Here is a 12,211-nt window from a genome sequence, read left to right on the forward strand (position 1 = left end):
AACAACAAAATGTTTCATGATACATGGTGGTGTATCATATCGTGATTGTGTTGTACATGTCAGTGCCACACGACACAGGCCAAACAACAGTGAGTGAAGAGGATATTTTGTACCTGTGTATTTGTCTGTATTTTGAAATCATCCGAAAAAAAGAAAAAAACATTTATATTTACTTACTTACACATCGGGCCTTTATGCACACAAGCACTGCGCCTTGATTATGTTGATATCACTGCTGCATTTTGTATGCAGACGCAAAGAATAAGGACGCCAGTGATGTCTTTGTGCATTCATAGACATTTGGACCTGCTTACCAGGGACTCTGAAACCCATTTCCTCCCAAACATATCTCACAAATTACACTATTTTGATTCTTAAATGAGATAGATCTAATGTATCGTACATTTATGTTTGACACAGACTGAGCAGTGGGGTGGCAAAAAAATATATATCATGGAAAAAAGTGACCTCTACAGACAGGGTGTTTTGTTAACATGTTTTGGTTTGTTTATATATTAAATGTATGTTTTCATATTGGGTGAAACAAACAAAAAGATGACACAGATGGGGTATTTTTCTCTATATATGTTGTACCTGTCACTGCTGGTACTCTTGAATCTGTCGAAATCACTGGAACTTGTTCTTCACAGTAATATCCTAAAAACAAGCATTTCTCTGGTTTTCTCAATGATGGCAGCAAAGTTTGTCTTATTTCAATGGATTCTACCACCTTTTCTTCTTATTAATATTATACTAGTGTAATAGACTTGACTAAAAGAGCTGAAAAATATGTTGACGCTGAACAAACTGAAATAAACATTGATTGATGTACGTTGTTGAGTGCTTTGTTTCAACGGTGGAGCCTCGATGCATTTGCGTTAACAAACTGTGACGTCACAGACGGCCGTGACGACGAAAGTGACTGCAACTGCAGCCTAAAATAAATGTAATGGTGAAATTATTTGCAAATTATTTATTATATATTTATATAATTATTTAATTATTTATAATACATTATTTTTCTCTCTGAAGTTGTTCACATTTGAGACGGAGCCAACAAAAAGATGCTTTCAATTCCATCCACAACTTCCGGATCGAAGAGCAATCAAATAGCTCATTGGGCAGCGTATTGACCAATCAGAAAGCAAGGACCGCACGGCCCGCCCACACATTCCCATACTTTTCACAGAGGAATGAAGAATTTAGGAAGCAGCGAAGCTAACATTGCTAAGCTACTCTAGCTACAAACAATGGGATTGAAGTTGGCATATTTTGCCATTTAACGGTGTTATTCCAAATGGAAGCAGAACTAAGAACAGTGGAACGTTACCTAGATTATTTCAGCCATTTAACCGGACTTCTTAAATGAAACAATGCCAAGTTACCGGGTCTTAATTCTACAGGAAGACGAGGAAAAACAGCTAATTTAAGCGGTCCGTCGACGCTGGACATCATGTTGCTTCGACTGTTTTTGTGGTTGGTTTTGGGTCTGGTTCTGTGCACACCAGAACTCCCACGGGCTCTGGCCGACTTGGCACCCAGCGCCACAAATACTCTTGTTTGGGGCCCCGGACTTGAGGCTAACATTGTCTTACCAGCCCGTTTTTTCTTCATCCAGGCAGTGGACAGCTCAGGGAGAAAGTAAGTAACATTAGTGGAGGGTGGATATCTATAATATTCAGTTCTATATCATGTTTATTTTAACAAACGTCTTACTATTGTACTGTCAATGTGTCATTTCATGGTAGTTTAGTAGTCTATTATTCATACGTGTCCTTACCAGAACATGACAGGTGAAGCACAAGTTATTCCAGGTGAAAGAAGGTGCTGAATTTCTGCCGACACAGGGATATCGTTTAACCTTAAATAAAGGGCCCGGTTGTAAATCTTGTCCCCTGTGTATAATATTATGGGTTTTGAAATTTAACCCGGACAATAGCGAGGGAGCAGATTTTAAACTATATGCCCGCAAGGGTGAAACACTTCCTTTGCACCGCTCATCCCAATGATCCCATGGGACATGGCTGTCACGCACCAGCTGAGTCTCCAGCTTGTCTGTCACAGAATCGACTCCCATCATCATCAATATATCAATAAATGTATTAACTTTTAAACAATCATCTATAGGGCTGAGGCAGATCCAGTACCGGGTCGTGTATCGGAAATTGGTGGTACCACCTGCGGAGATTTCTGATCCATGAGCCCACGTTTGTGCTTTAATGTTGACAGCAAACAGAGCTCTGTTATCGACAGATATTCAAATACCACCTCATACGTAGACAGGGGACCACCAGTTCTTCCGTGACCGTGTCTCTCCACAGTCTGACAGCATCGCCTGGGGAGAAAACCTTTGAGGTGAAGATGGTGTCCACGTCTGAACCGTTCACCAGGATTTGGATTCAAGTTCTGGATCGTCAGGATGGCTCTTTCCTGGTTCGCTACAGAATGTATGCCAGCTACACAGATCTTCACATCCATGTTCTGCTCCAGGACAAACATGTGGCCAAGTCTCCGTTTATCCTTAAAGGTAGTGTGACCTACACTGAGTGTATAGTGGAATTCAAACTCTTATTTGATAATGACAGTTTTCTAATTTTTCTATTATATTTGAACTTAATCTCCTCAGGCCCGGTCTACCATGAGGGCTGTGACTGTCCACAACCTAACGGCTTAGTCTGGCAGGCCCACATGCACTGTCCTCAGTCCCATTCCCAGATAGACCGCGATCTGGCCCATTTTACTGATGTCGACCCAGATCGCAACGCTCAGGAGATCCCACAGCGCTTTGGGCAGCGACAAAGCCTCTGCCACTACACCATCAAAGACAACAAGGTACACAGCGAACATTCCCATTCTATTCCACGTTTCCTAAAACATCCTCCTCTGGTAAACACGGGGACAAATGTCAACAATATGCACAATATGTATTTCTTTTGGCTACGTAGCAATTAGCATTGTGGACAGCCTGGAGCTCGGTGACGACAACCAGGTGTGCAAGGTGCACAAATATAACTGCACTGGAGAGTAGGGCTGGGTGATGTATCAATATTTTTAAAATATTGATATTTCTTTTCAGCACAATATAAAAAAACAGGGTGGCACGGTGGTTGAGTGGTTAGCGCACAGACCTCACAGCTAGGAAGACCAGGGTTCGATTCCACCCACATCTCTGTGTGGAGTTTGCATGTTCTCCCCGTGCATGCGTGGGTTTTCTCCGGGTACTCCGGTTTCCTCCCACATTCCAAAAACATGCTAGGTTAATTGACGACTCCAAATTGTCCATAGGTATGAATGTGAGTGTGAATGGTTGTTTGTCTATATGTGCCCTGTGATTGGCTGGTGACCAGTCCAGGGTGTACCCTGCCTCTCGCCCGAAGACAGCTGGGATAGGCTCCAGCACCCCCGTGACCCTCGTGAGGAAAAAGCGGGTGAAAATGAATGAATGAATGAATAAAAAATCAGGCAAATATCATTCATATCGATATAGCCTAGATTTGATGTGGAGGTCTCGTGTTTCAAGACAGTGCCGTCTGAGTGCAAGTTACGGCAGCTCTATATTTTCCACGGCATTTTTTAGACCATACGTCCATATGTTCAGCTTTCCATTGTAATTTATACGTCAGGTTATGAAAGAGTTGTCCACTTACAAATGCCACCTATTGACGAGTGTAGAAGACATTTCCTGTCTTTGAATGCCTCTTCTGAGTTTTAATGAACCCTTTTTATATTCTTGGAAATGCTTAATTTGCTAAATGTTTTTGCTAAATTAAAAGTTGTGATTTGGCATTTCAGTTTCTAACATTTTTTCTAGGTCTATGTTAAAACACTTGGTGAGCATGTGGGTTTCAGAATCTTTATGGATGCCATCCTCCTGTCGCTTAGCAGAAAGGTAAGTTCAAAGCACCGATATTGAATATCTTGAACTGCTCCTGTTAGAAAGATTCACGTTCCATGTTGTTTCATCCAGGTGAAGTTACCTGATGTGGAGTTTTTTGTTAACCTGGGTGATTGGCCACTCGAGAAGAGGAAACCTACACAGAAGCTTCATCCCATCTTCTCCTGGTGTGGCTCAAACAACACCAGAGATATCGTTATGCCCACTTATGACCTGACAGAGTCTGTCCTCGAGACAATGGGGAGGTAAGGGTGTACGTACAACACAAGACTTTTTCATACTTTTGTCCTGTAAAGGCGAACTGATATTTGAAACACAGCATGTTGTCCACCCAATTTATAGAATAAGCCTGGACATGATGTCCGTTCAGGCCAATACTGGACCCCCGTGGGCGAAGAAGAATGCCTCGGCCTTCTGGAGAGGGCGGGACAGTCGCCAGGAGCGTCTGGAACTTGTCAAGCTGTCGAGAGCCCACCCCGACATGATTGATGCAGCGTTCACTAACTTTTTCTTCTTCAAACATGACGAGAGCTTGTACGGGCCGCTGGTCAAGCATGTCTCTTTCTTTGACTTCTTCAAGGTGAGAGTGCTCGTACAGCCGCCGCTCATCGGTGTTTGTAAAATAATGTATTGTATATTGGTGAATTTCCTGAGTGAACAACGTGTGTCTTCCTCTTCCCCTCCCAGTACAAGTACCAGATAAACATTGATGGCACCGTGGCAGCATATCGCTTGCCTTACCTTTTGGCCGGAGACAGTGTGGTATTGAAGCAGGATTCTAGCTACTATGAATATTTCTACAACCAGCTCGTACCATGGGAACACTATATACCAGTCAGGGCTGACCTCCAAGATCTACTGGAAAAGATCCAGTGGGCTCGAGACCATGACGAAGAGGTGATTTGTGTTGATTTATCCTCGCCATATCACTTTTATGCATGCTTTCAGTGAGTATTGGGTGTTTACGCTGTTGGGATTTCTGTCTTTCAGGCCAAGAAAATTGCTCTTGCAGGTCAACAGTTTGCACGCAAACACCTCATGGGTGATACCATATTTTGCTATTATTACAGTCTTTTCCAGGTAATATGTTAAAAGTTACATTTATTTGACCATAATTGTTAGAAAACTGGAATGAATCACACCCAAATGCCCATTTTGCACTCGTACAGGGAGTGAGTTTTTTCTCCCATTTCCTTATTTCTCTTTTGTTTTTTTTTTTGCATGTTTGTCACATTTAAATATTTCAGATCCATCCATTTTCTGTACCGCTTATCCTCACTAGGTTCTTGGGTATGCTGGAGCCTATCACAGTTGTCTTCCGGCGAGAGGCGGGGTACACCCTGGACTGGTGGCTAACCAATCACAGGGCACATATATAGACAAACAACCATTCACACTCACATTCATACCTATGGACAATTTGGAGTGGCCAGTTAACCTAGCATGTTTTTTGGAATGTGGGAGGAAACCGGATTACCCGGGGGAAGACCCACGCATGCACCATGCGACCCCATGTTTCAGATCATCAAACAAATTGATTGACTAATATTTAAATTTGTGTAATGATCTGAAACACCTAAGTGTGACAAACGTGAAAAAAAAAACTCAGGAAAGGGGCAAGATGTTTTCACGCCACTTTATGTGTAATAGAGATTACTTTCTGTGTAGGAATATGCCAAACTCCAGGTCACAGAACCCAAGATTCGCGAGGGGATGGAGCTGGTAGAACAGCCCATAGATGAGCTGTTTCCATGTCCCTGCCTTCGGGCGCAGGTAAAGACAACACAATACCACTGTTTGGAGTCAAGTCAAATGCTGACCAGATCATGGCAAATAAATGAATGTACTGCATTTGTTTATAACCACAAATATCCATTTGTGTTTTATAGGTGAAGGAAGAACTTTGACTACCAAGAAGACTACACAGCTTTGATTTTATCAAATTAATCTGTCTTTCCAAACCATAGAATGTATAATACATGTTGATGACATCATTTCTCTATCATGACGTTTTCGAATTTTTTATAAAGATTTTTTTTCTTTTGAATGGAGCATTTTATTTATGCAGATTAAACTTACTCAAACAATTTTTTCCTGCATATCCTACACACACACTCACTTGGCTAAAGTACTGTCCAGATACCAAACGTTTTCATACTCTACACTTCCATACTTAGCATTTTGACTGCACAAGTCGGGTCAGTGAGCCACAAGTACCCGGATGGTGCACTCAAAACACTAATGAGTACACTGCGATGAGCCAACCACTTCAATCTACATAGTGGAAGAGAAGGAATATTGTAATTCATAATGAAAACAAGGTAAGGAAAAGAAGACGTGGAGAAATATTGAGATCGTGATTTTTGTTAAGTGTACAACGACAGCAGTACACAGAAATTTCGCGTCCTTGTGAGTAGTATGTAGTGATATCACCTTGCCAATAATTGCCAATGCCATTTTTTGGGACAAAATGTGTTCTTAAAACATTCTTAACATTCCTAACATTTTACCTAAAATCGCCGTCGTCAGCGGTTTATCAGGTGATATAATTATTTTTTAGCTTAAAAACTCAAGTATTAATTGGAATAATGTCGCCCCCTGGAGGAACGTTTGTGTGATGCATTTCCGCATTGGTAACCGGAAGTTGATTGTAATTGTGGCAGCAGGAGATGGACAAGTTTTGCGAGGTAAGTACAAAGTCAACGATTCAATTACCGAGCTGACACAGTTGAAATGTAATTTGATGTAAGTACGTTTTAAGGCAGTACCACGCAAATTAATTTGACGCAAAGCCTTAAATACGACGCTCTGAGAATTAACAAGCGTCATCCCATATTGACTGTACACAATATGAGAACGCTAAATGATGCATTCAAAGTAAATGTTATTCTCAGGACGGAGTGAAGGTGCCGTTTGGGACCAAGTTTCTGGATGCTGCCTTGTGTGTTCCCACGTCTTCATGGGAGCATCATGTCACCACAGGCGTCATCCTGACACATGGAGCTGGTGGAGACATGAACTTTAAACATCTCGTTTCTCTGGCACATGCTTTGGCTTCACATGGCTTCTTGTGTCTCCGTTTCACATGTAAAGGCTTAAATCTAGCACATCGTGTAAAGGCTTACCGTGCAGTGTGGGTATGTTTGTTTATCTGCGATATATAATAATGTGGCATAGATACATTTCTAATGTTTCATGGACTTGTGTTCCACCAGCACTACTTGAAATCACTACAGAGCTTGAAGCACATATTCTTTGGAGGTAAGGTCTTTGGTGCCTTTCTTATGACGTAAGACAAATATCCCTGTGCCACACGCCTAAGGCGGAACGTTTGTCTCCAGGCAGGTCAATGGGGTGTCGTGCTGCTGCTGCCCTGGCCAAGCAACTGCGTGATGAATCTGAGAGTGCTGTGCAGGGAGTCATCTGTTTGTCTTTTCCTCTGCACCCCCCAGGACAGACTCATGCCCATCACCAGCGGAGTGAAGATCTCAGAGGGCTGCCTGAAAGCACGTCTGTGTTGTTTGTGTCGGGCACGGAAGATACCATGTGTGATAGGGTAGTTTTTTTTCCCAGTGTGCATCATTGTATTGTCACCATTTCATGTGTATTTTCTTTATTTCGGACTTAGGTTCTTTTTGAAGGCGCTGTGAAGGAGATGAAAGCTCAAGTGGAGGTTTTCTGGCTGAACGGAGGAAGTCATGGCCTGAAAGTGTCAGGAAGGTCAGAGGACTCTGTCTTACAGGAAGTGAACTCTCATGTCATCTCCTGGCTGAGTAAATGGGAAGCATAATATTTGATTTTGTCATCTAATAAATGGTTACATTTCCTGCACTCTTTGTAGAAGTACACGTTACATCTTGGATGCTTGGACAAAGGCCGAGTCAAATCAGTTTTAAGCCCACCCACTCATGGTCCTGGTCCACCATGTTCTTACAAAGTGCAGACGTCAGCATTCTCAGCAATGAAAAATGGGTTAGTTTATGTTGACGTGTTGTAGGATTGTTAACTTCATCAGTCCTTGGTTATGTTGAAGAGTCAGACGCGCAAGCCGTAAGTACCAATTTAATGTATCAGTTTTGTGTAAGTAAACAATATGTGTAGCATTATAGAGTGTGCATACAGGACGTGTCGTGCAAATTGCAGCAGCTCCGATGTATGGAGTTGGTAGTAGCCTTTTTTCCATCACAGTCAGTGGTCTAGCCGCGTTTTAAACACGGGTAGTCCCGCAAAGAACATGTAATGACCACATATCTACCACAGATGTTCATTCATTCATTTTCTACCGCTTTTTCCTCACGAGGGTTGTGGGGGGTGCTGGAGTCTATCCCAGCTGTCTTGGGGCAAGAGGCGGGGTACACCCTGGACTGGTGGCCAGCCAATCACAGGGCACATATAGACAAACAACCATTCACACTCACATTCATACCTTTGGACAATATCTGGAGTGGCCAATTAACCTAGCATGTTTTTGGAATATGGGAGGAAACCGGAGTACCTGGAGAAAACCCACGCATGCACGGGAAGAACATGCAAACTCCACACAGAAATGGCTGAGGGTGGAATTGAACTCTCGTCTCCTACCTGTGAGGTCTGCGCGCTAACCACTCGACCACCATGCCACAGATGTTGTTCATACACGGTAAGTAAGGGGTCTCCAGCCAGTAGCTTCTAACTACTTTTTAGTAGCTCTCCAAAGGGAGTTCGTCCGGAAGTCCTTGGGGGCGCTTGGGAGTGTTACCAACCACAGTGGAGTGGGTGTACCCAGAGGCGGGTCATGGAAAGCCAAGAAAGAAAATACAGCTGGAATAGGTGCACAATCTGGAAGAACTAGAAAGCTTTCTGTGTAGGTTATCGTGTATAGCTGCTCTATCCACAAATCAATATAAAGGGCTGAAAAATAGGTTCCCTTAAAGCTTTTTAACATGAATGTGAGTGTGAATGGTTGTTTGTCTATATGTGCCCTGTGATTGGCTGGCCACCAGTCCAGGGTGTACCCCGCCTCTCGCCCGAAGACAGCTGGGATAGGCTCCAGCACCCCCCGCGAGCCTTGTGAGGAAAAGCGGTAGAAAATGAATGAATGAATTGATTTTAGGCTGCATGGTGAACGAGTGGTTAGCTCACAGGCCACACAGCTAGGAGATCCGAGTTTGATTCCACCCTCGGCCATCTCTGTGTGGAGTTTGCATGTTCTCCCCGTGCATTCGTGGGTTTTCTCCGGGTACTCCGGTTTCCTCCCACATTCCAAAAAACATGCTAGGTTAATTGTCAACTCCAAATTGTCCATAGGTATGAATGTGAGTGTGAATGGTTGTTTGTCTATACGTATGTGCTCAGTGATTGGCTGGCCACCAGTCCAGGGTGTACCCCATCTCTCGCCCAAAGACAGCTGGCATAGGCTCCAGCACCCCCTGCGACCCTTGTGAGGAAAAGCGGTAGAAAATGAATGAATTGAATTTAAGCTGCACAGTGAACAAGTGGTTAGCTCGCAGGCCACACAGCTAGGAGATCCAAGTTTGATTCCACCCTCGGCCATCTCTGTGTGGAGTTTGCATGTTCTCCCGTGCATGCGTGGGTTTTCTGCGGGTACTCCGGTTTCCTCCCACATTCCAAAAACATGCTAGGTTAATTGTCGACTCCAAATTGTACATAGGTATGAATGTGAGTGTGAATGGTTGTTTGTCTACATGTGCCCTGGGATTGGCTGGCCACCAGTCCAGAGTGTACCCCACCACCTGAGATAGGCTCCAGCACCCCCGCGAACCGCATAGATGTAATTATTTCATCATATTTTCTTCTCACTCTCTATAGTACAATGTCTGATTGACCACATGGGGGCGCCAAAGCCCCGTGTCTCGCAAAGGCTTTTTACGAATGAACACCGATTCGGCTTCGGATTGACCTTTTGCTGTTAGTGAGAGGTCAAGCGGGCTTTAAATGAACACACACGCAACCTTGTATAGAACTAAATAATAAATCTGATTTTTAAAATGTGTGTGGGGGGTCAAAAACATGTGGCTTCTAAGATTACATTACAGCAACGGCGTTTTAATTGGATTTGTCTGTGATGTAATTATTAAAGTAGCCGAGGAGTATGGCTGGCGGTGTCTCTAAAGGGTTAAATCTCCCAGCAGAAGGTGGTACCGTGACTGTTAGGTGTTTGGATGTGGGACTGCCTCAGTGTGAAATGTGGAGACGCGCTGAGTGGAGAGAAGCGCACATCGCGCACTGTGGGATACTTTACTTGACACCCGCCTTTTACGCGCGCGCTCGTCGGGATTGAGTCGCGCGGGAAGGATCATTTTCCTCTGTTGATGTGATGTTTGGAGCGATGCCGTCAGTGTAGCACTTTCTTTGTAGGGGAAGCATCAGTGGATGGAACAAGGAGCAATTTATCAATTAAGTCAGCATTTACACTAAGAAAAAAAAGGCAGGTTAAATAAGTGTTTCTTTCTTCTTAAAGAGTGTCTTTAACGGAAAAGTTAAAATCTGGACCCCTTTTTCCACCCTCTTCAGGTGACCACAGAGATGGTTGAGCTGCTAATCTTCACATCTTCAAGAGGATCTTAAATAAGTACACCCCGATAAGTCACACGGAAGATGGGAGCTCTGCAAATATTCCTCTTTTTCCTCCTCCTGCATCAGGTGAAACTTTGAATGAGTGGCATGTTTGGGTGAAATTGGGTGTTTTTATTTTTAGAGAAGTTCTCTCTTGAATATTGTCTACATAAACTCAAAATGTGTTCTACCTTATAATGGAGCGTAGTTGCTGTTAGTTATATACATTTTTCATTAAATTTAAAATTTTTTACTCTTAAATGCCAATTTACTGGCTTTAATTTGACAGCACTGATAAATCTGAGACATACTGAATATTCTAAAGTAATCATAATTTAATCAGAATGATTGAATGAAAATGACCAATATGTTTTATATTGTGTGTCACATTTTGCAAGGAAGTGTGCATTTTTTTGTGTCTTAAAGCTTGTGTGTATATGATCAAACTGTCCAGAAATGCGAGTGATGTTTATAACTTGACTTGAATTAACTTTTAAGAAAGCAGCAAGTGGAGTGGGTGTAAAAAAAAAAAAAAAAAAAGGAACAGACTTAATGCCGGTGTTGTTTGTCGTTGTTGGAAAAACTACAATGCGATTATTAGTCCCTGTGAATATTTCATATTTACTGCAGATTTATTTTCCAAAGCTTTGCAGACCTAATCTGATTCTGTTTAGATTGCAAGAATAATCTCTCCAAAGACCTATCCAAATCTTTACCGAAGTAGAAAGCTCGTATTTGTCCTCAAAGCGACTGATGTAGGTAGCTGATAACAATGTAGGATTTATCACGATTGAAGGGGCTTTTTTGGCTTCGGCGTGAAAATGCCATGCGTTTGAAGCGCTTCCTCACATCTGCGCTCCAGTAGTACGTGCGGCTGGCGAGGAGCTTCTTTTTACATGTGTGCAGATGCCGATGCAAAGTGGCCTGATGCAGCCTCCAGTCTGGAAAAAAAGAGACAGACTGCTTTCCCCTGGAGAGGTTGCCTTCACATGCCTCGGTGGCTGCAGACTCACCCGTCTTGACTGGGGACATGTTTTGGCGCCTGACCATTACACAACGTAACCTCTGGGGGCTACATTAGCTTTAAATACCACTTCTAAGACCGATATTGCCTGCAATCTCATTGGTAGAACTTCTGCAAGGACGTGGTTGGGTGCCTTCAAGAGTACAAATGCTCAATATTTGCTGATATCCGATATGCCGATATCAACCGATACCAATACAGGCAGCACCTCTTCCCTCAAACTAATGTCAGGTCACATCCCAAGGAATGAATGGACACATTATGCTTCTTTTACTGCGATGCCACTGGATGCATATCATGAATAAATACTGTGCAAAATAAGACAAATGCAATGAAAGCTATGGGAAAAAAAATCATTTAAAAAAGGCATAAAGGAAACAGATTCAAAGTATTAAAAGGCGATGCAAACGGCATAGTTAAAACCCAAATACGCAAAGAAAAAAAAAAAAGCACATGCTTGCGGCAGCAGTCCCTGGTGGTGTAATGGTACAGTTGCTGCCATTAAAGGCAGAAAGTGTGGGTTTGATCCTGTCTGTTGATCGTTTCTGTTATTTGGCACTGAATTAATTTATCGAACAATTTCTTTCACATGTATTTGTATTACGTTACACTTTCGTAGTCGATTATTCCAAAGGTTGTCGTTTTTTTCAATGAATGAAATACCAAAATAGTTGTTGATTCAGAGAAAAATTGAATTAATTATTAGATTAATTATTGCGCCTCAACTCAAAAACATG

At 42.7% G+C, this 12,211-nt stretch overlaps 3 protein-coding genes across 5 annotated transcripts in view; all 3 read left to right on the forward strand.

The window, feature by feature from the left end:
• Positions 1-1,150: 1,150 nt before the first annotated feature.
• On the forward strand, positions 1,151-6,169 carry poglut2 (protein O-glucosyltransferase 2). The gene is made up of 10 exons (XM_058082218.1): positions 1,151-1,641; positions 2,322-2,527; positions 2,627-2,832; positions 3,812-3,889; positions 3,968-4,140; positions 4,238-4,475; positions 4,583-4,792; positions 4,886-4,975; positions 5,564-5,668; positions 5,785-6,169. The coding sequence occupies exons 1-10, from the start codon at positions 1,454-1,456 to the stop codon at positions 5,800-5,802; spliced, it is 1,512 nt and encodes a 503-aa protein (XP_057938201.1). The 5' UTR covers positions 1,151-1,453; the 3' UTR covers positions 5,803-6,169.
• A 330-nt stretch (positions 6,170-6,499) lies between these two features.
• tex30 (testis expressed 30) lies at positions 6,500-7,894 on the forward strand. 3 transcript variants are annotated; one of them, XM_058082221.1, is made up of 6 exons: positions 6,500-6,582; positions 6,790-6,901; positions 6,989-7,032; positions 7,111-7,156; positions 7,237-7,451; positions 7,524-7,892. In XM_058082221.1, the coding sequence occupies exons 1-6, from the start codon at positions 6,565-6,567 to the stop codon at positions 7,683-7,685; spliced, it is 597 nt and encodes a 198-aa protein (XP_057938204.1). In that variant the 5' UTR covers positions 6,500-6,564; the 3' UTR covers positions 7,686-7,892. The 3 variants fall into 3 exon arrangements, with proteins under 3 accessions (XP_057938204.1, XP_057938205.1, XP_057938203.1); XM_058082222.1 differs by having other exon boundaries at positions 6,790-7,032; positions 7,348-7,451; positions 7,524-7,894; XM_058082220.1 differs by having other exon boundaries at positions 6,790-7,032; positions 7,524-7,880.
• A 2,070-nt stretch (positions 7,895-9,964) lies between these two features.
• The window catches only part of nxph2a (neurexophilin 2a), a 31,025-nt gene continuing 28,778 nt past the window's right edge, over positions 9,965-12,211 (forward strand). The window contains exons 1-2 of the mRNA XM_058082219.1: positions 9,965-10,322; positions 10,409-10,537. Coding sequence (XP_057938202.1) covers positions 10,493-10,537 — 45 coding nt within the window. The 5' untranslated portion in view covers positions 9,965-10,322; positions 10,409-10,492. The remainder of the gene's footprint in view (positions 10,323-10,408; positions 10,538-12,211) is intronic.

This window comes from Doryrhamphus excisus, chromosome 9 (assembly GCF_030265055.1).
Source record: "Doryrhamphus excisus isolate RoL2022-K1 chromosome 9, RoL_Dexc_1.0, whole genome shotgun sequence".
In the NCBI taxonomy this organism is placed as follows: domain Eukaryota; kingdom Metazoa; phylum Chordata; class Actinopteri; order Syngnathiformes; family Syngnathidae; genus Doryrhamphus; species Doryrhamphus excisus.